Source organism: Corvus hawaiiensis, chromosome 1 (genome assembly GCF_020740725.1).
Source record: "Corvus hawaiiensis isolate bCorHaw1 chromosome 1, bCorHaw1.pri.cur, whole genome shotgun sequence".
Lineage (NCBI taxonomy): Eukaryota > Metazoa > Chordata > Aves > Passeriformes > Corvidae > Corvus > Corvus hawaiiensis.
The window spans coordinates 96,529,495-96,552,369 of record NC_063213.1 but is presented as its reverse complement, the minus strand read 5'-3'; the positions used below and the strand labels follow the sequence as shown (position 1 = coordinate 96,552,369).

At 56.8% G+C, this 22,875-nt stretch overlaps 3 protein-coding genes and 1 long non-coding RNA gene across 12 annotated transcripts in view; 2 read left to right on the top strand and 2 right to left on the bottom strand.

Annotated features, from left to right (window-relative positions):
* Window positions 1–875: 875 nt before the first annotated feature.
* On the top strand, window positions 876–3,610 carry RPL19 (ribosomal protein L19). The gene is given in 7 exon segments (XM_048318215.1): window positions 876–933; window positions 1,686–1,792; window positions 2,227–2,349; window positions 2,583–2,674; window positions 2,676–2,704; window positions 2,803–2,913; window positions 3,420–3,610. Coding segments are annotated over 7 exon segments (591 nt in total). The 5' UTR covers window positions 876–928; the 3' UTR covers window positions 3,544–3,610.
* Window positions 3,611–3,753: 143 nt separating this feature from the next.
* On the top strand, window positions 3,754–8,780 carry LOC125332849 (transcription factor CP2-like protein 1). Of its 4 annotated transcripts, XM_048318200.1 has the most exons (15): window positions 3,754–4,699; window positions 4,790–4,941; window positions 5,017–5,087; window positions 5,396–5,501; window positions 5,569–5,675; window positions 5,774–5,926; window positions 6,118–6,228; window positions 6,309–6,406; window positions 6,475–6,529; window positions 6,639–6,732; window positions 6,806–6,896; window positions 7,003–7,079; window positions 7,236–7,381; window positions 7,506–7,557; window positions 7,634–8,780. In XM_048318200.1, exons 1-15 carry the CDS (start codon window positions 4,617–4,619, stop codon window positions 7,669–7,671), a joined length of 1,434 nt encoding a protein of 477 aa, XP_048174157.1. In that variant the 5' UTR covers window positions 3,754–4,616; the 3' UTR covers window positions 7,672–8,780. The 4 variants fall into 4 exon arrangements, with proteins under 4 accessions (XP_048174157.1, XP_048174151.1, XP_048174146.1 ...); XM_048318194.1 differs by having other exon boundaries at window positions 7,236–7,557; XM_048318189.1 differs by having other exon boundaries at window positions 3,754–4,941.
* Window positions 8,781–10,291: 1,511 nt separating this feature from the next.
* LOC125332844 lies at window positions 10,292–11,886 on the bottom strand. Its single transcript, XR_007206632.1, has 2 exons — window positions 10,979–11,886; window positions 10,292–10,893 (listed from the first exon to the last, which is right to left on the bottom strand). It is a non-coding gene; the product is annotated as an uncharacterized LOC125332844 (long non-coding RNA).
* A 725-nt stretch (window positions 11,887–12,611) lies between these two features.
* FBXL20 (F-box and leucine rich repeat protein 20) overlaps window positions 12,612–22,875 on the bottom strand; it is a 37,895-nt gene continuing 27,631 nt past the window's right edge. For all 6 annotated transcript variants that reach the window (XM_048318109.1, XM_048318102.1, XM_048318147.1 and 3 more), the window contains 10 exons: window positions 22,555–22,623; window positions 22,090–22,185; window positions 21,726–21,852; window positions 20,846–20,920; window positions 19,647–19,777; window positions 16,760–16,820; window positions 15,851–15,895; window positions 14,787–14,843; window positions 13,543–13,755; window positions 12,612–12,864 (listed from right to left, as the gene is read on the bottom strand). In XM_048318109.1, coding sequence (XP_048174066.1) covers window positions 12,757–12,864; window positions 13,543–13,755; window positions 14,787–14,843; window positions 15,851–15,895; window positions 16,760–16,820; window positions 19,647–19,777; window positions 20,846–20,920; window positions 21,726–21,852; window positions 22,090–22,185; window positions 22,555–22,623 — 982 coding nt within the window. In that variant the 3' untranslated portion in view covers window positions 12,612–12,756. The remainder of the gene's footprint in view (window positions 12,865–13,542; window positions 13,756–14,786; window positions 14,844–15,850; window positions 15,896–16,759; window positions 16,821–19,646; window positions 19,778–20,845; window positions 20,921–21,725; window positions 21,853–22,089; window positions 22,186–22,554; window positions 22,624–22,875) is intronic.

Sequence of the window (22,875 nt, the reverse complement as noted above, 5' to 3'; positions counted from 1 at the left end):
AGGTTATTTCCCAGGAAAACCTGAATTCTCTTTTCCCAGCAGCACCATTACCACTGGAAAAGAGGTGGGACTTGATCCTCAGCTGGAACAACGCAGGATTCGAGCCCCCAGCTCCGGCTTTGGGGTGAATTCTTGGGAAAGAAGGGAAAACGGAGATCCCACTCCCTGCTAGGAGAAGTGAAGTGGCAAAGCTGGTGTTAAACTCGTCCTAAGGAACATCTTCCCAGGCAGGGGGAGGGACGAACTCTGTCCAGGTGTCTGCAGGTCCGAGGAGGGCGAATATGGGATGGGCAGGGGCCAGGACAGAGCCAGGCTTCCCAGTATGGGCCAGGCTGGTCCCAGGGCAGGGACAGACCTCCCAGCACAGGCCAGGCTGATCCCAAGACAGATTCATGCCTCCCAGTATAGACCAGTCTAGGCACAGCACACGGCCAGTCCTCGCAGTATGCGCCAGACTAGTCCCTAGACAGGTCCAGTTCTCCCAGTAGGGGCTGGGACAAGCCCTGAACACTCTGCCCTGCGCGTCCCACGCCGTCAGTGGGGCGAGGACATCCCCATATCCCGTCCCAGTCCATCCCAGTGCTCCCAGTTTCTCCCACGTGCCCCCCACAGCCCCCACCGCGCACGCGCAGACCCCGCCCAGCCCTTCCCGCCACGCACGCGCGGGCTGTACCATCCTTCTACCGCGGGGGGGGAAGCCGGGAAGGACCCACGTCTCTTCCACGCATCCCGCGTGGGTCTCGACACCACAAGTGCCCTTCCAGTGAGCGAACACGGGTGATTTCATAGCGGTTGTTCATTTACAGCGTTCCGGGCGGCCCCGGGGCCGCGGGGACGGGAGCGGGGGGGAGGGCGGGGTGGTACGTGCCGCGTGCTGGGGGCGGGGTCAGCGCCGCCGCTGCGTCTCTCAGGCCCCGGCGCCGCCGCCATGAGGTGGGAGCGGGGTTGTGCCCGCTGTTCTGGGGGATAACGGCGGTCGGGAGGCACCGGGAGGGACCGGAGGGGACTGGGGGATGACTTAAGAGCCGGGGCTGGCTCCCGGCTGTGCTGCGTGGCGGCCCCGGGCGCTGTGAGGTTGCCGTGGCCTCTTCAGGCCTCGTGGGAAAATGGCGGAGGGGGCGCGATGGCCGCGCTGAGGGGCCATGGGGCCGTGAGGGGGGTCTGGGGGTGCGGCGGGAGTGGAGGGAGCGCTGAGCGGGGTGGGCTCGCTCGTCTCGGGCACTGCGGTCCTTGGATGCGCCCCTTGGAGCAGCGCGGGGTGTCCGGGGAGCTCTGGCCGCGGACTTGAGGGCGGGGTGAGGGTCCTCGAGGGGTCCTGGAGGGTGCTGAGGGTCCCCTGAGGGGGATGCGGCATCCTGAGCCGGGTGAGGGGGTCTCCTGAGGGGTACTCTGAGGGGGGGGTGAGGGTCCCTGAGGAGGGTGAGGGTTCCTTGATGGGGGTGAGGACCCTCCCAGAGGGGTGCGGGCTCCCCTGGGGGGGTGACGGTCCCTGAGTAAGGGGTGTAGAGTTCCGTGAGGAGGATGACACAGTCCCCTGGGGGGGTTGCAGGGTCCCTGAGGAGGGTGAGGGGCTCTCTGAACCGGATGATGGAGCGCCCTGAGAAGGGCGAGGGTCCCCTGAGGGGGCTGTAGGGCCCCTGCGGTCGGTGCAGCCCCCCCTGATTTTGTGCCCATCCCTCTCCCAGTATGCTCCGGCTCCAGAAGAGGCTGGCCTCCAGCGTCCTGCGCTGCGGGAAGAAGAAGGTGTGGCTGGATCCCAATGAGACCAACGAGATCGCCAACGCCAACTCCCGTACGTGGGGGGCTGCCCTGGGCCGAGGGGCCCTGTGGGACAGGGACCCACCAGGAGTGTGGGAAGAAGGTTTTTGGGAAGCACAGTAACAGGGAGCTTGGCTTAGAATGATGAAATCATTTGAGTCTGGGAAAGACCTCCCAAAATCATTTGTTTCAGTCTTTGGGTTAGGTAAAATTCAGCCCCTTGAGCAACTTCTTTGTACTGTAAAGTGGAATTTTCAGGATTTGCACTGAGGGGGTGCCTGGTGGTGTCTTCTGAGGTAACAGTGAGGGAATCAGGATCGTTGGAGATTCCATGGGAGAAACAGGAGGAAAAACAGGGCTCTGAGGAGAGGGCTGCCTTCTCCTTGGTGTTGGATCCTCCCCATCCCTGTGGGATTGGGGTCAGTGCTGGCCTGGTGGTCCCACAGGAAGTGCTGGGCGTTTTTGCAGGGCAGCAGATCCGGAAGCTGATCAAGGATGGTCTGATCATCCGCAAGCCCGTGACCGTGCACTCGCGGGCCCGCTGCAGGAAGAACACGCTGGCGCGGCGGAAGGGCCGGCACATGGGCATCGGTGAGTGCTGCACCCGCGGGCAACGGCAGAAATTCCCCATCTCCCACAGCTCCTGCTGCGCCCTCCCCCTGGGGAATCGCCTCCCAGAGTCCGGGTACAGCGACAGAAAATCCCTGGGTTGGGCCAGTGGAGGTTTTTTTTGGGCTGAAGAGGAGGGTGAAAGGCTTTGGGGTGAGCGTGGGGTTGAGCTGGCAGGAGTTTGGGCTCGTTCTCACCCCGTTGGCCCGATCCAGGCAAGAGGAAGGGCACGGCCAACGCCCGCATGCCCGAGAAGGTGACGTGGATGCGGCGGATGCGGATCCTGCGGCGGCTGCTGCGCCGCTACCCGCGAGTCCAAGAAGATCGACCGCCACATGTGAGTGCTGCCAGCCTCCCTCCCTGGGGAATCCTGGCAATTCCCAGCCTCGGGAAGGCGGGAAGCTGGGCAGGGATTGATGCCCCACTGTGCCGCAGGTACCACAGCCTCTACCTGAAGGTCAAGGGCAACGTGTTCAAGAACAAGCGGATCCTCATGGAGCACATCCACAAGCTGAAGGCGGACAAAGCCCGCAAGAAGCTCCTGGCGTAAGTGGTGCCCTGGGCAGGGGGGGTTTGTCAGGAATAATTCCCCCCGTGGGTCATTCTGGGGGGGTTCCAGGAGGGATCAATCCCAAACTGGGCAGCGCTGGCTGGGGGCAGAGAAATGTGGGATTGTGGCGGAGTTTTGTGTTTCACTGAGGGTTTTAGTGCTCAGAGAGGTGGGAACTGGGAAATTCCTGATCAGCTGCTGGAGTGGGTTAATGATTGACCAGGAGAGGGCAGGGATTGCTAAATCCCGCTGTGTCCTTGGGGGGGAAAAGCTGAATATCTTCATTCTGGGCTTCAGCACGGACTCGTGGCCCTAAAACAGCCCCAGGCGGGAGCTGGGCTCCTCCTGGGCCGGAGTGAATGGAAAACCCCGGGATGCGGTGGGATCGTGGGGCGGTGCTGGTGTGGGACAGCAGAACCCCAGGGGGATTGGGGACAGTGCTGGGGCTGTTGTGAGGCTGTTCAGGAGCTCCTGGAGCACTCCTGAGCCCCCGACCCCGCAGGGACCAGGCGGAAGCGCGGCGCTCCAAGACCAAGGAGGCGCGGAAGCGCCGGGAGGAGCGGCTGCAGGCCAAGAAGGAGGAGATCATCAAAACCCTCTCCAAGGAGGAGGAGGCCAAGAAGTGACCGCGGGCTGTCCCCTGCCCCGAGTGTTCTCCATCCCCAGGCATCCAATAAAACATCCCGGACTCTTCCTGCCGAGTCTCCGTGTCTGCAGCGGGGGAGGGAACAGGGAATTGCTGGAAATCCCGGTTTGGGGCCCTTTCCCACAGCCCCGGCACAGGGACAGGAGCGGCTTGGGCAGGGACCCCCCTGAACCTCCCCAGAGGAGGAGCTGAGGGTCTGGGGAAGGATTTGGGGGCCTCAGCACCCCCAGAGGGGAAGGACCCAGGGCTGGGAGGGGCCGGAGCTCTCACCAGGGAACCCCCCGGAGCTGGGTTCAGACCCCCGCCCTAAACTCCCCCAGCAGCTCCTTGCCAGCCCCATCCCACCCTGGGAATGGCTGGACAGACGGACAGAGGGACACAGCCTGTCCTGAGCCCACCTGGGGGCGTTTAATGAGCTGGGGAGGGTCCTTCCCCCCCAGGAAATGGAGCTGAGACCCTCCCACCTCATCACAGTGATGGGACCACCTGGGACAGGGCTGGGGGGGTGCCCCCCAAGTGTGACACCCCCTGTGTCTTGTCCCAGTGTCACCGTGAGGGGGGACAGCACCTACAGACCCCCCCAATTTGCACCGGGGACCACCCACAGACCCTCCCCCCCCAAATGTGACAACCCCAACACCCAAGGGGGGGACACAGCACCCAACCCCCTCCCACCTTAACCCCTGGAGGGGCTCTGCAAACACCCATTTTCTGCCCAAAATGAGCCAAATCTGGCAGAAATTAAAGGGATAAAAATGGGGGTGGTGACAGGACACACCAGGGGGCGGGGTCTTGGATGGGACAAAGGGACTGGAGGGGCCCCCATGGAGTCCTCTCTGTCCCCCCCCCCCATTGTACTGACAACAAACGCTGCCCCCCCTCCCAGTATTTACTGTCAACACCCCAAACTGGTCCCAACTGGGCCAAACTGGGCCCAACCCCGCTGACATCACCCCTCCCCGTGCCTATAAAAGTGGGGGCGGGGCCGCCCACCTGTCCCTGTCTGCTGTCACCCTCTGGCTGCGGGGTGTCCCCCCCCCTGCTGCCCCCACCATGCTCTTCTGGCACGGCCAACCCGACCACTACTGGTCCAGCCCTGGGGACATGTACCCCCTGCCCAGCTCCGGGGTGCTCAGGTACCCCCCGAACCCCCCCAAATCCGCTGGGTTTGGGGAAACTGAGGCACGGCCGAGCGCCCACCCTTTCCGGGGGGTGTATTCCTGCAGGGACCCCCCCGTTCTGCCCTACCTGAAGCAGGAGGAGCCCAACGGCATCTCCACGTCGCAGCCGCCGGTCCCGGCGTTCCAGTACGTCCTGTGTGCCCCGACCTCTCCGGCCGTGCGGCACCACGAGGAGACCCTCACCTACCTCAACCAGGGTGAGTCTGGGGGCGCCGGGGAGGAGGGACCCCCCCGCTGAGGGCTCAGCTCCCGCTCCCGACCCCCTCCCCCAGGGCAGTCGTACGAGATCCGCATGATGGGAACGCCCCGGGGGGACCCCGCCGAGGGCCGGAGGATGGTCAAGGTGAGCCGGGTGGGGACCCCCGGGCTGCGGGGGAACCTCGGGGCAAAGCTCTGGGCTGAAGCCCCGGTTCAGTCCCGGTGCGGACCCATCTCAGCCCCAGGCTGGTCCCAGTTCAGCCCCAGTTCAACTCAGGTTCAGTTCAAGTCCAGTCCCAGTTCTGCCTCAGTGCAGCCTCGGTCCCTGTCCTACCCCAGTCCAGCCCCAGCTCAGCCCCAGCCCAGCCCAGTGTCCCGTGGGGCCGTGGCCGTGGGTTCAGCCCCTGTCTGTGGCCGCGGCTCCGGCCGTGGCCGTGGCTGACCCCTGTCCAGAGCGTGGTCCGGGTGGTTTTCCACGACCGGCGGCTCCAGTACTCGGAGCAGCAGCAGCTCGAGGGCTGGCGGTGGAGCCGCCCGGGCGACCGGATCCTCGACATCGGTGGGTGCCGGGGCTGGGGGGGGCCTCGGGGGGGGCCGCAGGGGCCGTGCTGACCCCCCTCCCGCAGACATCCCGGTCTCCGTGGGCATCCTGGAACCCCAAATCCACCCCACGCTGCTCAACACGGTGGAATTCCTCTGGGACCCCTGCAGACGCACATCCGTGTTCGTGCAGGTGGGAGCCAGGCCTGGCCGGGGCTTGGGGGGGCTCGGGAGGGCTCTGGGGGGGGTCACGGCGCTCATCGACCCCTCTTTGTCCCCCCCCCATCCCAGGTTCACTGCATCAGCACCGAGTTCACGCTGCGGAAGAACGGGGGGGAGAAGGGGGTCCCCTTCCGCATCCAGATCGACACCTTCGGGGCGGGGGGCAAGGGGGACCCCCCCGAGCACCTGCACTCCGCCAGCTGCCTGGTCAAGGTGTTCAAGGTATCGGGGGGGGGGGGGGGGGGGAACAGTGACCCCAGTGTGACCAGTGACCCCCCACTGCCGGGAGATCCAGCTCTGAGCGAGGGGCAGCACCGGGGGGTGGGTGCAGAGGGGTCTGAGCACCCCAAGGGTCCGCGGGTGCCCGCGGGGGTCCCGGGGGGTCCCGGGGCCGCCCTCACCCCCCGGCACAGCCCAAGGGGGCCGACAGGAAGCAGAAGACGGACCGGGAGAAGGTGGAGAAGCAGCCGGCGCCCGAGCGGGAGAAATTCCAGCCGGCCTACGAGAGCACCGTGCTGGCCGAGGTGGGGCCCAGCCCTGGCACCCCCCCGTGGGACGGGGGTCCCCCGGGACCCTGCACCCATCACCCCCCCTCCCTCCTCAGTGCCCCCCGTGGCCGGACGCGCTGGGTGCCCCCCACAGCCCCCCGGGCACCCCGGGGCTGCCGTCCCCCCACCCCTTCAAGCTGCTGAGCCCTGAGAGGTGAGTGGGGACCCCTGGACCTCCCCCTCCACTGCTGGGGTCCCCCGCTGAGCCCGGTCCCCCCGCAGGGTGTGCGTGTCACCCGCCTGCGCTGCCGAGGGCCCCGCGGAGAGTCCTGGCGAGGTGAGGCAGCCGCCGCTGCAGCCCCAGAACCTCCCCGGGCCCCCGAGAAGGGGCTGAGGTTGCCCCCGCTCGGGTCGTGCCCCGCTGAGCCCCCGCTGAGCCCCCACAGGCGCTGAGCCCCTGCGCATCCCCCCTGGAGACGCAGCAGTGGCTGCTCCGGCGTCGCTTCTCCGCCTGCGCCCGCGTCTTCACCAACTTCAGCGGTGAGACCCCGGGCCGGGGCGGGGGGCAGAGCCAGGCCCCGCTCCTGCACCCCCTGAGTCCCCGTGTCCGCAGGCGCCGATCTGCTGAAGCTCTCCCGCAGGGACCTGATCCAGATCTGCGGAGCCCCCGACGGCATCCGCCTGTGCCACGCCCTGGCGGGCAGGTGGGGCTCCCGCGGCGCCGGTGCCTCTTTTTTGGGACGCCCGGGAGGCTCCGTGGGGCCCGGCCTCACCCTGCGCCCCCCGCCAGACCCCTCTCTGCCCCCTCAGGTGCCCGCGGCCCCGGCTGACCCTGTACGTGGCGCGGGAGCCCGGCGGGGCTGAGGGTGCGGAGGACGCGGGACCAGGTGCGGAGGGGCTCAGGGGTGCGGGGAGGGGGCTCAGGGGTGCGGCAGCGCAGGGTGGGCACTCACAACCCGGTTCCCCATCCCATCCCATCCCATCCCATCCCATCCCATCCCATCCCATCCCATCCCATCCCATCCCATCCCATCCCTTTCTAGGGCTGTACCAGGAGCTGCACCTGGAGCAGCTGACAGTGGCCGAGCTCACCGCGAAGCTGGCGGAGCTGCTGGGGCTGCCCCCGGGACAGATCCTGCGGCTCTCCCGGCAGGGACCCGCCGGCATCCACGTCCTTGTCAGCGACGCGGTGAGGGCACGGGGACAGCCGCGGAGGAGGGACAGACCCCGCAGCCGTCCCGGCCCCTCGGGGCCCCCAGCGCTGGAGCAGGACGGGGGTCCAGCCCCGCCGAGCTCTCCCCTCTGCCCCGCAGATGATCAGGAACCTCCAGGATGAGACCAGTTTCGTGGTGGCGATCGCCAAAGGTACCGCGGTGGCCGCGGGCGGGCGGGGCCGGGCAGGGGGCGATCGGTGGCCCCGGCTGAGCCGCGTCCCCGGCAGCCCCCGGCCCCGAGGGCTTCCAGCTGCTGCTGCGGTAGGACCCGGCCCGGAGCTGCGGCATCCTGGGAAGGGACATCTCCGCTGGAGCCGGAGCCGAGCGGGGATGGAGAGAGGAGCCCGAGGCTGGCACAGCCCCCAGAGCCCTCCCTCCGTCCCTGCCAGGCCCGCCCGAGCAGGGGCCGAGGGGATGGGACCCGTCCTGTCCCCGGACCCGCCGCGTGTCCCTCGCCGTGTCCCCGCTTTGTATTAAAGGACGGGGGAGCGGCCCCGAGCGCGGCCTCGTCCCTGCGGCGCCCGCTGGAGTTTGGGGTCCCCAGGGTGGGTTTGGGGTGCGGGGACAGCCCCTCGTTCCCAGCAGTGGACAGAGCGGGGGACACCCCGGCAGAGCAGGCCCCGTCCCACCCCGTGAGGACGGAACCGGCCGCGGCACCGAGCTCGGGGCAGCCCCAGCCGGCAGAGCCCGGTGACGCCTCATTCCATTCGGGAATGGGTTATTTTTAACACCGAATCCTTCCCTGAGCCCGGCTCGGGCAGAGCCGGCGGAGCGGGACCGCGGACGTCCTTGGGAGGGAACTCGTGGGGCAAAGGACGGGTTTGGGATAAACAAACCGGGAGCAGGAGAGGAAGGGGAGGGCCGGGAGGAGCCGAAGGACGCGGGCGAGGAGCTGGGGGGGCCCTGGGACAGCCCCGGGCCGGCGCTGCCATCACAGACACGGGGACAAGGGGAGGACACGGGGCCCTGGACCCATCGCTGGAGGGGAGAAGGGAACACTCCCGAGCCTCCCAAAAACACTCAGTGGGGATCCAAAGCTTGGTCCCAGCACCTTTCCCGACTGTCCCCACGCCGCAGAGATGGCGCTCGGGGTCACACAGACCAGGGCCACCGTAACTCCTCATATTCGTGTGTTTACTTCCAGTTAACGGCGTTGTTACACCCCCAGTGTCAAGGCGAGCACAGACCCCACCAGTTGAACATTTTCCAGCTCTCTCTGTCCCCCACATCCAGGGAGGGCATGACAAGGTCCAGCTCCTGTGTCCGGTCCCTCGGACCGAGCAGCCGCTGGGAGACCCCCGAGTTACAATGTGATAAAACCCCTGAGGACCCCCCGACCGCCGGGTCCTGCAGCGGGGTGGGGACAGAGCTGGAGATGGGAATGTGGGGGGGTTGTGTAGAAGAGGGGGCAGCCCCTGGGGACCCCCGGGTGGGCTCAGCTGCACCTCTGGGGACAGAGGATGCAGCACAAAGAACCCTGGGTGTGGCACTGCTGGCACAGGGACCGGTGGGAGCAGGGGATGGATTCCCTCATCCCGTAAAAAAATCAACTCCAAACTTCCACACGAGGCCAGTCAGAGCCCAGGGCAGGGCCAGGGACAAGGTGGTGAGGGGACACTGCGATGTCCCTGCTGGTGACACTCCCAGGGTGGGTCCTTGGAGGGGCCAGGGGGGGAATGAGGGGCTGGGAAGGCACAGAGTGAGCCGGGAATTGAAAAGTGGCTTCTCCTCGGTTTTCTGCATCATTTTGGCCCCAGGAGGCTCTGCCAGGCTTTGGCACAGAGGGAGGGCAGAAACCTTGACCTGGATGCCAGAAAATAAAGCAAAAGGGAATAACCCCGCCCCAAAACACCCCCCAGGCCCCTCAAGCACACAACCCTTCATCAGAAGAGGCCAAAATGTTTTAAACCTCATTTTCCAGGACACTGTAGCCAAGAACCTTGTCACACTGATCCCAATCCACCCCTATCCTGCCAAAAAACCCCAAATTACCCCAAAATCCATGACAGCAGCAGCCAGCCATGAACAACACAGAGAAAATCAAACAGGAATACAAAGGGAATTACAGAGGTGTGCAGAAAATCGGAATGTGTTGGTTTGAAACCACCCCTGGGACGGCACCTTCCACCTGCCCCATCCTCACCCTCTGTGGGAGCAGCCACAGAATTGGGACCAAAGGTGCTGCTGTGTCTCCAAAGCCCAGAAAATCCTCAGTTTTGGATGCACTGGTTCTGCTCAGCCTCACTGGAAGATCTTCTACTCCAGGACGTCCCGGGCTGTTTCCCTGGAGAGATCCCTTTGTCCCTGCTCCTGTCTGGAGTCCAGGGGCACCTGGAGGCCAGGGCAGCTGGGATTGGGCTGGAAGGCAGAGCCAGGCTCTGGGAAAACTCTGCTGGGAGGTGGGGACAGTCCAGCCTCTGCTGCACGGCTGGGGACACAACCACGGAGGGTTCCAAGGCAAGGGAACAGCTCCGGGGATGAAATCCAAGGAGCCGCCCCACCCAGCCCAGGCGAGGCTGGAGAAGGGGATTTGGCACAGGGAGGGAGCTTGGAAATGGGATGGGATCCTCATCCAGGGCTGGCTCTGTGCAGAACTCCATTTACTCCTCAAAAACCCCAGGATGGAGCAATTCCTCCACATTTTGGGCACCAGCTCCCACCTGGGAAAGATCCCAGGAAAGGACAGGGCTTGGAGCATCTGGGGCTATGCAAGAGGTCCCTGCCCATGGCAGGGGGGAACTGGATGAACTTTGAGGTCTTTCCACCCCAAACCATTCCATGACTCCATGCAAACACTGGGAGCACCCTAAAACCCCCCCTCGGGAGCTGCCCCACACAGGAGGTGGATTTTCCCCTACAAAGTGATTCCCCCAGCGAGACACAGCTTGGAAAATGGTGTTTATTGGTATTTATAAATATAAACATCAGGAAGAGTCCATTTGAAGACGGATAATTGACTTAAAAGGACACTGTCAAGAAGTTTGAGCTACCTTAATGCTGTCACCCTGGTCTGCAAACAGAAAATAAATTGCTTTGGGTTCTGTGTTCGGGAGTTTTCCCTGGAAAACTCGGCTCTGTTACAAAGGGATCAGTCAGCCCTGGCTCCAAAATCCCGCTTTTCGCTCTCCCCTGCCACAGTATGAACTAAACAAAAGTGTTTTTTGTTTTTGTTTTTTTTTTCCCCGAGTTGTGCAAATCCTGTGATTGCCGGGTGACCCCTCGCCCGTCCAGTCTGTCACCACCATCTTCTGCCACCCCGAAACCTGGAGAAAGTTCTGGAAATGAAGGCGCCTGAGGAGAGGGGGAGAATCCACAGCGCTAAAGAGGATTTGAATAAATATAAGGGATTAAAAGCCACCTACAGGAGGGCATTGACAGTATCCTTTTAACCACAGCAGCCTGGAGTCGCTCCCAGCAGAGCGTGAGCACAGACTGGGGGGGCTGGGGGAGAGGAAGGGGTGCAGCTCCGGGGGCAGCCGGGACCCTCCTGCTGGGAACAGCGCATTGTCCTTGGAATTCCTGGTGGAAAAACACCCCCCCAGCCCCTAAAGCAGCCACTCCTGGTGCTGCACCTGCTCTTCCCCCCGCAGGAGGTTCCTCAGCACCGAGGGGAACCCAACTCCTCGGTCCAGCCTCGTCCGTGGGCACGGATCCGTGAGCTCCCTCCACGGACAGCGGGAATGACGGACACAGCTCCCACGGACCTGCCCGGCTCTGAGCAATCCTGCCCCGTTAAACCCTTGGGATCTGCCCAGCAGTTCCACTCTGGGCCCCTGGAATTCGGTCAGTCCGGGCTCCCCTGGAGCACCTGCGCTGATTTTGCCTGAAACGTTCCCAAAAAGAGCAGCCACCGACCCCCCCCCTTCCCCAGAGCTGGGCCTGGCACATCCAAACCCCATCCTGGGGGTCCTTCCAGGGCACCACACTTACCTGTGGAAGGTGGGGAGGGCGGGAAGGGCCCCGGCGCTCACAGGGAGCGAGGGCGGATCCCAGACCTGCTCCGACAGGGAATCCTTAATTCTTCACCAGGGCAACAAAGCAAAAACCTCTACTTTGCTTTTCCTTGGGGATAAAATGAAGGGATGGAGGGAAAGGACAGGAGGAGGGAACTCCCAGTCGCTGGAACACGGACTAGAATGTTCTCCCTGTACGGAGAATTATATATCTGAATATTTATCATTCCCTGTATGGAGAATTTATCCTTGTCATCGGGATAAAACCTGGAATTGGGATTAATTTGGACACCCAATCCCTGATCACCCAGGCCAAGAAGCCCAGGAGAGCCCAGCCTGGGGTGCAGCTCCCTGTGCTCCTTAAAAATATTCTTGGCAGCTCAACACAGGCTCGGGCTTCTCACGGGAAAAAATTCCTTATGGGATTGTCGCTTTGGGCTGGGAAATTTCAAGAAATGACTGAAGCAGAAATTTGGGAAAAAAAATTTTAAAAAAAAGAAAACAGGGGGAAAAAAGGAAAAAAAAAGAAAAAAAGGAAAAAAAAGGAAAAAGAAAAGAAAAAAAAGGGGAAAAAAAAGGAAAAAAAAAGAAAAAAGGGGGAAAAAAGGAAAAAAAGGAAAAAAAGGAAAAAAATAAGAAAAAAAAAAGGGAAAAAAAAGAAAAAAAAGCAGGATGTGGAGAGGGTAAAAAATGTGGCATTAGAGATTCCAAGCTCTATCACAACAATCTGGGAAGAATCCAGAAAGCCTCTGAGCTGGATGCCACGGACACAGGAGAGATGAGCTTCCACAGGAGCATGCTCAGGGTGGGAGCAGGGAAACACGGGGAATCCTGGACCACAGGGAAATCCTGGATCCCAGGGAGATCTGGGATCCCAGGGAAATCCAGGATCCCTGGTACATCATGGCTCCGCAGCTGCTGTTTCCTTCCCTCACTGAAAAATGGACATAAAACTCGTTGGGGTTTTCAGGTTTGTTGGGATTTTTCCTTCCGGCCAACGGCTGCGGGGTTAAAGCGTGTTCCTCTCCTCTCCCTTCTCCCCACTTCCAAGGACCTCAGTTCCTTTTCCAACCTCACCAGCAGCATCAGTCACTCCAGTTGGGAGCCCTCCCCTCCTTCCCGCAGGGGTTTCCCCGGGGTGCCCAGCAGGAATGGTTCAGGATTAGGCCAATCCACCTAGAGAAAAGCCGGCACAGCTCCAGCTCCCATCCCGAGTCCCTCATCCCGCTGGGACAGGTGGGATCACAGGGGGGTGTGTGGGTGGCTACAGGGCACCCCAGCCCTGCTCACTGGCCCTCACAAATGACACTGGGATCGCTTTCCTCGAAGGTTCTGGTGTCCCCTGGAATTCCACGGGCGTGGCTCCAGCCTCAGTTTGCCGGGACGAGGTTCCAGTGTCATAGGATGATGCAGCATCTGCAGAAGCGCTGTCGGCTGCCGCCCACCGAGGGCGGGGGGGTCACCGGGGCGAAGTAGGCGTGGACTTTGATGTTGGGCAGGTGGGTCTGGAACGGGAAACACAGGGAAGGGCAGGGAACGGGTCAGGGACACGCCCGGAGCTCCCGGAGCAGGCACAGCCAGAAGTGACAGGGAACGGGTGGGTTCAGGGAAGGGGGAGTGAGGCTCCTCCCATCCCATTCACTGGGAGGTTGTGGGGAACAAAACATCCCCATCCCTGGGAGTGTCCAAGGGCAGGCTGGATGGGGCTTGGAGCAGCCTGGGATAGTGGGAGGTCCCTGCCCCACAGCACTGGATGGGCTTTAAGGTCCTTCCAACCCAAACCACCCAAAGATTCCATAATTTTTAGGATGTAACTTTGCAGATCCATATTCTCTGGGCAGAGAAAATGTTATTGCTCGTCATTTACACCTGGAGAAATGGATTCAGGAGGGGAAACTGGGAAGGAATCCTTCCCTGTGAGCGGGGTGAGGCCCTGGCACAGGGTGCCCAGAGCAGCTGTGGCTGCCCCTGCATCCCTGGCAGTGCCCAAGGCCTGGTTGGAGCACCCTGGGATAGTGGAAGGTGTCCAACCCAAACCACTCCAGGTTTCCGTGACTCCAAATCCATCGCTGATGGTTCTCACAACTCCTTTGAGAAGGAGCACCAGCTGATGGCGGCTCTGCCAGCTCCTCCTCCCTATGGATAAACCCGCGGGATCCCAGCGCTCCCTTGCCCCTGCTCACCCTGAGTCTCTTGATCCCGGCCCGCGTGATCTGCTGGCAGTCGTACAGTTCTATCCTCTCCAGGCTGTGGCAGCTCTTGAGGTGCTCCAGGGAGGCGTCGGTGATCAGGGGGCAGTTGTCCAGCTCGATCACCTCCAGGCGGTCGTGGGCGCAGGCGCCGTTCCCCAGGTGACGGATCCCGTCGTCCGTGATCAGCTCGCAGTGGGATAAACTCTGTCCCCAAACAGAGGGGTTAAAGCCAGCTCCCGACATCCCAAAAACCAGCCAGAACCTCGCTGGGGACAGGAGAGGATGGTCCATGGTTGGTGGGTCTGGGCTGGTCTATGCTCACTCCTTGCACTGGAGCCACTGGGCTCTGTGGGTTTCTGAGGACTGATGTGCTTCCGAGGGGAAAACTTCCAGCTGGAGTGGGAAAATCCCTCCCTGGGAGGATGGGGAGGCCCTGGCCCTGTTGCCCCATCCCTGGAAGTGTCAGAGGCCAGGTTGGATGGAGCTTGGAGCACCCTGGGACAGAGGAAGGTGTCTCTGCCCATGGGAACAGGATGATCCTTAAGGTCCCTTCCAACCCAAACCATTCCATGATTCCAGGGGAAGGCAGTTCTGAGGGATGAGACCCACAGGGTGGCACAGAAATTCCAGGACACCTGTGCTATCCAAGAACCCACCTTTGGGACACCTCTGGCCTCACCCACCGTGGGGAGGGCCTGGCAGGAAGAAGCAGCAGGAACACGGTGGTCCCCCCTTGGTGTGGAATTTCGGGGGGATTCAGCTGGAAAATCCTCGAGGAGGAAGCAGGGCCTGAGCCACGAGCTGGAATCGGCTTTGCTGAGGGATGGCTGCACTGGAGAGCCCACATTCCCACAGCTCCCAGGACAGGATCCCTCACGGCACAAACCCAGAGGTGACAGAGACCAAATTCCCAGAGATTCAGCCCCAAAGGAATGCGGCTTCCCAGAGCCATTCCAGCTCCTGGCTGCCCTGCAGGTTCCTCTCCCACAGACAGACTGACAGCTCCTGTGCAGGCAGATTCCCCTTGGAATTCTGCTCCTGGGAGAATCCCCAGAACCCTTTTCCAGGCCGCTGTGGGCGCCTGGCGTGGGATTCCTGCGAGCAGCAGGGGAGGGACACGAGGTTCCTCAGGGTCAGGTTCCCAGCAGAATTCTTCCAGCTGTGAAGTCAGGGAGTGTTTAAAATCCCTTTGTTTGGAGAAAGAAAGTGCTGGAAGTGTCCTTTGGAATACTCACCAGGACCTGGAGCCGTGGACAGTGTATGGAAAGCTGGATTAGTGTACTGTCTGTTATCTGGAAAAGAAGGAAAAGCCCTTTCATGCTGGTGCTGGGCACAAGGATTTTGTTTCCCCCCCCCCCAACCGAAGCAAAACTGCAGGATTTTCTCTAATCCATGAGATTTCCCCTCCTGAGCCCCTCAGGAATCCATCTCCTCATGGAAACCATCTCCTGCCCTTGGAGAACTGGGATGCAGAGGCATCACTGGATTGTTTTTAACCTCCTGAAGGAGCCGAAATCAGCTCCTAAATGTGTCCCCAAAGTTTGCCTCTGGAAGGACAAGGAGGGCTCAGATTCCCTCCTAACACCCCATGGATTGCCCATTTGTTCCTGGGTTTCCTCAGGAAGAAGGAATCCCACAGAATGGTTCCTAATCCCAACCCCCCAGGGAGCTGCCTGGGATGGATTTGTGCCGTGGCCCAGCTTTGCTTCTTCCTTTTTAGGGTTAATTCCCAATCCCTTCCTGCCTGGGCTGGGCTCATTCCCGCTGGCATCTCCCGAATTGCTGCCCAGGAAGTGCAGGACACCGGGGTCAGGCTGTTCCCAGGAAGCACAACCCTGTTCCCCTGTCCCAGGCTCAATCAGTTTCCAATCTATCCCTGGCTTTGGAGGTTTTTTCATGGAATTTTGAGTCAATTCCACCCTTTTCCCTGTAAATGCTGCAGCCCACTTGGATTTCAATCCCCCAAAATCACTGCTGTTCCACAGTCTGCCTGTGGTTTTCCAGAACAGGAGAAACTCCCATTATTTTTAGCAATATAGGATTTTTCTCTGGGATTTTCCCTCACAAATCCATTCTTTGAGCTGGCATCTCTCACCATTAAACATTTCTTATTTACAGCACCGTTACCATGGAATCCAAACCAAGGAGAAAACCTCATTCCCAACATTTTCCCCTCCAAATCCAGCCACTCCTCCTGCTCAGGATTCCACATTAAGTTCTGATTTGGAGGCAATTTCCCAATTTTCCACCAATTTTCCTCACTGCTGCAAGAGAAACAGCCCAAGGTGGCATTTCCTACCTGGACACATTCTTCCAGATCCATTTTTTCAAGCTCATGGCAGTTCTGGGAATAAAGAGAATTCCAAAAACCCACGGTGAGTGTAAAGTTCAGACAGCAAATAAATATAAATATAAATATAAATACAAGCATATAAATATATAAATATATGTATTTATAAATATATTATAATATAAATAGAATTAATAGAAATATGAATATGAATATGAATAAATATAAATATATAAAAATAGAAATATAAATACAAATATCAAGACAATAATATAATTAAAAACATAAATACAAACACAAACATAAATCTATACAGATAAATATATTATAAATATAATAAATATAAATAGAAATATAAAATAAAGACAATATTATATAATATAAATATTATAAATATAAATATAATATTATATAAATATTAGAAATATAAATATTATAAATATTAGAAATATAAGCACAAATATAAAATAAATTACCCCCCCCAAATAAATAAGAAATAAAAATAGAAATAGAAATAGAAATTAACCACCACAAAGACAATTTGCTTTAAAAATTCAGGGGCTTCTCCATGAAATATCACAACTGCAGGGAAAGTGCTGCTTCTTTCTGAAGAATAAAGGAAATTTCACTCATTTGAAGGGTTTTTTTATCCATGGAGGGTAAAGGGAGTTAAATTTCGAGTCCCTTGCAGAAACCCAGTCAAATTTATAACGAAAATATTCAACATTTCCTGTGGTTTGGATGCAAATCCTGCCAGGTGTGCGAGCCAGGACCGTGCCAAAAATGCCATAAAACCAAATTTCTGGACCTTCAAGCTCCAGATCAAACATTTTCCCAAATCTTACTGGGTTTGTTTTTTGGCTCTGCCAGGAAAAGGAAGGAAAAGCAGCAGAGGGAAGCAGGGCTGGGGGCTCTTACCCTGGCCAGGGTGGTGAAGCCCACGTCGGTCAGCTGGGAACACCTCGCCACTTCCAATATTCTGCAGGACACAAGGAAAGAGAGCCATGGTGGAGCCCCAGAATCCCAGGAAAAGGCTGGGAATGACCTCTGGAGACCCCCCCCAAGTCCAACCCCCTGCCCAGGGAGGGTCACCCGGAGCAGGGGACACGGGAATGTCTCCAGACAGGGACACTCCACACCCTCCTGGAGCTGCTCCGGGATCTGACTCCTTCATGGGAAGGAATTGCTCCTCTGGAATTTGGGGTGGGATTTGTTCTGGTTGAGTTTCTGGACACTGCTCCTCATCCTGGCACTGGGCACCTCTGGAGAGGGTCTGGCACCATCGTCTGGCACCCCTTGGAGGCATTTGTATGGATTGGGGGAATATTTGTATGGATTTATGGGATATTTGTATGGATTGAGGGGATATTTGTATGGATTTGGGGGGTTTTTGTATGGATTCAGGGGTATTTGTATGGATTGGGGAGCTATTTATATGGATTTATGGGATATTTGTATGGATTGGGGTGGTTTTGTATGGATTTATGGGATATTTGTATGGATTGGGGGGGTTTTGTATGGATTGGGGGGGGGTTTTGTATGGATTGGGGGGATATTTATATGGATTTATGGGATATTTGTATGGATTGGGGAGCTATTTATATGGATTTATGGGATATTTGTATGGATTTGGGGGGTTTTTGTATGGATTCGGGGGTATTTGTATGGATTGGGGGGATATTTGCATGGATTTATGGGATATTTGTATGGATTGGGGGGGTTTGTATGGATTTATGGGATATTTGTATGGATTGAGGGGATATTTGTATGGATTGGGGGGGGTTTTGTATGGATGGGGGGGATCCCCTCTCAGATGAGCTATTGCTATGGATAACTGAGATAATTGGGTGGATTGATGGGATATTTGTATGGATATTTGAGGAATTTGTATGGATACTTGAGAGATTCCTATGGATTGATGAGGTAGCCTCTCACACGAGGTGTTTGTATGGATAGGTGAGATATTCCTATGGATATGTGAGATATTTCTATGGATATTTGAGATATTCCTATGGATATCTGAGATATTCCTATGGATATTTGAGATATTCCTATGGATATCTGAGATACTTCTATGGTTTGATGAGGTATTTCTATGGATTGATGGGATCCCCTCTCAGATGAGATATTTCTATGGATATTTGACATATTTCTATGGATATCTGACATGTTTCTATGGATATCTGACATGTTTCTATGGATTGATGGGATCCCTCCCAGCCCCTCTCCTCCCCACACTGACCAGACCCAGCCCCGTGGTTCCTCCTCATCCCAGAGATGCTCCAGATCCCAAATCCCCTTTGTGACCCTCCTGGAGCAGCAGCTCCTGGTCCTTTCTGGACTGTGGAGCCCTCAGCATTCCAGGGTCGAGGAGAGGGGCAGGATCAGGATCCTCTCCCTGCCCACACTCTTCCTGATGCCCCCCAGGATCCCACAACCTTCCTGGCCCCAGGACACGCTCCTGGCTCATGGATCATCCCCCAGCATTCCCAGGTCCCTCTCCACGGAGCTGCTCTCCAGAAGGTCAGCCTGTCCTGCTGCCTTATTCCCAAGTCAGCTGCTTTTCCAAGGGTTTCCAGGAAAGCTTCCAGCAATCCCTAAAAGTTTGCTGAGGATAATTTGCACAGAGCAGCCACTTCTATTCCAGAGGGAGGTCACAGGCCATGGAAAAAAGGGAATCAGGCTAAAAGGGACACCCAGGAAGGGATAATCCAGTGCTGGACTGAGGTGATCCTAAAAACCTTCAGAGCCTCCCTGAGGGAAAGGTTCTGGAAAGCAGAAACTCCTCTGGTTGCACCCCAGAGACAGATCCCAGCATGGAAAAGGTGTCATTCCCAAGAACCTGGCAGGTGAGCATGAATAATTTAATATTTAAGGCCCCAAGGGAGAAGGTTGAAGCCTTTTAAGGTGAACTGCTCGTTCCTGTGGGAGCAGAGAAACTTCCTGGCACCTCCTGCAGCTCCACAGGGATTCCCTCCACAGTTTGAACCGATTTTTCTGCCTTTATAGGAGGAAAAAAAAAAAGCCATGTTTCCAAAATGCCTCTTGTACTCCACAGGATGGAGCTTAATCCTCTGAGGCTGAACATAAACACAGGAACCACCGGAATCGATCTTGGATTTTACCTTCCTCTTTCCACACTGCTTTCTGTGCACTTTGTACCCAAATTCCTTAAATGGGACATCCCAAGGAACAGCTGGGGGTTGTTTTTTCCCTGGAAGACATGGGTTTGATGTTGTTTGATGTCCCTGTTTTTCCCTGGATTTGATCCAGTTGCATTTGATGCCATTTCATTGAGGCCACTTGGCTGGCAGGGATCTCAGGTAATCAAAGTCCTTCTTTTCTGCACATTTTCTGGATTTTAGCAACATTTTCCCAAGGAAACTCATCCTACTAAAAATAAAACCTTAAAAAAACCCAGGAAAACCAAGCTGTGGCTGGCAGTTTGCCCAAATTCCACCTGCTACAAAACCACCAGGAAAAGCCTGTTCAGCCTCGTGGTGGGAGGAAACAACATTGGTTAAATGGGATTTTTTCTCCCAGTTCCCAAGACTGAAGTAACCCAATCCCAAATTTTCTTCATGGAGCCTGTGGGCACCACGCTGGGAGCTCTTCCACTCGAGTTTAAATCCCAGGAGTTTGGGGACAACTCAAAATCACCATCATCCCGCTCCAAACACCTGGAAAAAGCTCAGGGATAAAAACTGGGAAAACCTTTGGGGGTGAAACAGCTCAGACACCACCTGAGCACATCACCAGGACTCTCTGCCTTGTGTCCCATGGGGGAAATCCTGGGAAAACTCACCGGAGGCGTGGGCAGTTCTGTCCCAGGGCGTTGAGGATGGCGTCGGTGATGTTGGAGCAGCCAGAAGCGCACAGGGACTGCAGCTTGTGGCAGCCCCTGCAGATGGTGATGAGCCCGTCATCCGTGATTTGCTGCCAGGGAAATCACAACAGCCTCAATCCAGGCAGGATTTCCCTCTCCCCATTCCGAATTCCAGCTTTTTCAGCCCAAAAGGGTTATTGGAATGTTTCAGCGGAGGAGCAGAGGGAGGATAAACCTCGCCGGTGCAATTTGGGAATGTCAGGGAAGGGATTTGCAGGGAAATGTTTTGGAGCTGGGTCAGGTGAGGGATGGGGAAGGTGCTGGGATTTCTGCAGGGCTTTGCAATTCCTGCTGGGAAAGGCCATTCCTGGACACAGGGAATTTGTCCAGTCCCATGCCTGGACACAGGGAGTTTGTCCAGTCCCATGCCTGGACACAGGGAGTCCATCCAGTCCCATCCCTGGACACAGGGAGTCCATCCATCCCCATTCCTGGACACATGGAGTCCATCCATCCCCATCCCTGGACACAGGGAGTTTGTCCAGTCCCATGCCTGGACACATGGAGTCCATCCATCCCTGTTCCTGGACACATGGAGTCCATCCAGTCCCATCCCTGGACACAGGGAGTTTGTCCAGTCCCATTCCTGGACACATGGAGTCCATCCAGTCCCATTCCTGGACACGTGGAGTCCATCCAGTCCCATTCCTGGACACGTGGAGTCCATCCATCCCCATTCCTGGACACAGGGAGTCCATCCAGTCCCATCCCTGGACACAGGGAGTCCATCCATCCCTGTTCCTGTGTGGGACTAACTGATGGCACGGACAGAGAGCCCATTCCCATCTCTTTTTTGGCATAAACACACATTTCTGGCACTGCAGAGCTGGTTCAGGGCCCTTCTGTGCAGGAAAAGTGCCTTTGTGGGCTCAGTTCTACACGGGGACGAGAGGAAAGGCCTGGCAGGATCGCTCCAGCCTGACGGGAAGGATTTTTCCAGCTCATCCCACAGATGAGTTCAGAGGGAGGAGAGAAACACCCCTGACACAGCCCAGGCTGGTGGGGGGCTCATTCAGTGTCCCTGAAGTGCCACCAAAGAGCTGCTGGTGACAATTTTCCCATGTGCAGGGGGGATGGAGCACATTCCAGGGCTGCGAACCCCGGGAAGTGCCACTCACCAGGCAGGTCTGCAGGTTCAGGGTCACCAGCTCGGGACAGTGGGCACCGATGAACTTCAGGGCCTCGTCCTCCAGCTGGAAGGGAAAACAAACAGGGATGGGAACAGCTCCCACTGAGATCCAGGAATTACAGCTGGGAGAGCAGGGAAATTGGAATTTCCTTTGAGGAAGAGGGAAAGACAGCATAGGAACAGGAACAGCAGGAGCATTCCTGCCTTGGGGGGTTGGTTTTGCATCTTTGGGAGAAGAGCCTGGCCCCAAAAATGCTTCCCTACCCTGGATCTGGCAGTGCTGCTGGATTTCTATTATTATTATTATTATTATTATTATTAATTATCTTTATAGTTACTACTATATTATTATTAATAATAATAATTCTCTTTATAGTTACTACTATATTATTATTATTTATATCTATATTTAGTATTATTTTATTATTATTATTGTTGTTATTACCATATTATTAATATTACATTTTTATTATCATTATTTTCTTTTTAGTCTTATCCTATAATTATCGATATTATTCTCACTACTACGGTCATCATAATAAAATATAATAAATAAAAATTAAACATGAATATAAAATATTGTACATTATTGTATTATCCTATGCATTATGTGTAATTCTTATCACGCTTCTGATTATTATAAAATACAATAAACACGATTAAAATCATATAATATGAAATAATTGACACTATTATGTTATTCCTATATATTAATATCATTATTACCATTTCAACAATCATTGTCATTATCATCCTTATAAAATCTCATCAGTACAATTAAACAACAATAGAGCAGTAAACACAGCACACGATATTCCACGCCCCCACTCATCCCAGCTGGGCTGATTCCCACTTTTCCAGAGCCGTACCTGGGTGCAGCCCTTGAGGGACAGGGCCCGGAGCCCCCCACAGCCCCGCACCAGCGCCTGGATCCCGTCCTTGGTCACTTGGTCGCACCAGGAGATGATGAGCTGTTCCAGCAGCGGGCATCCCTCGCTGGGGACACAGGGAGACACATGGAAACGTTCATTTGCCTTGGGAAAAATCCTGCTCCAAGCCAGAAGCGCTGGGATTCCCATTTGTGGGACCCACAGAGCGCAGCTGCACCTGGCAAACGCCAGCTCCAGAGGGAGGTTCTGCAGGGAGTGTGGGGTGCTGCTGGGTTGGCTGGAGGATCTTAGAGGTCTTTTCCAGCCTATAATTCCATGGCAAATCCCTGCTGCTGGCTCCTACCTCAGTGCTTTCAGGGACAGGTTGGTTATGGAGGTGCAGGAAGCCAAATCCAGGTGCCTGAGTTTGGAGCAGAACTTGCTGAGGCTGGTGCAGGTGCTGGAAGAGACACACGGGGGACACTCCTGCAATGGATTCATCCCAGGACACAGAAATCCCGTGGGATGGGCAGGCTGGGGTGAGGATGGAGGTGGGACACTGGCAGAGGTTCCCAGAGCAGCTGTGGCTGCCCCCAGATCCCTGGAAGTGTCCAAGGCCAGGCTGGATAGGGCTTGGAGCACCCTGGGATAGGGGAAGGTGTCCCTGCCCATGGCAGGGGCAGCACTGGATGGGTTTTAAGGTCCTTCCAATCCAAACCATTCCATGATTCCATGATTCCATGACCTCTCACACCCCCAAGCCTGGCTTTCCCTTAAAAAAGAGAGGGAGAACAGGGGCGCCCAGGGAAGAGGGAGGAGTTTTACTCACGTGTCCGTGATCTTGGTACAACCATTGAGGTTCAACACTTCGATGTTCCTGCAGTTCTGGGCAAAGGTCCTTTGGAAAGGAAAGGGAAAACACTGGATTTGTCAGGCAATGGAATCCCAGGTGTTTTACAGCATTTGTTTGAAGTGTAACATGTCAGATTAAAGTTTCACAAAATGGCATCGAACAGATGGAAGAAGAAAATCAAGAAGAAAGTCAAAAGAATCAAGAAAGAAGAAAGGAATCAAGAAAATCAAGAAGAAAATCAGGATGAAAATCAAGAAAAGAAACAAGAAAATCAAGAAGAAAATCAAAAAGAACATC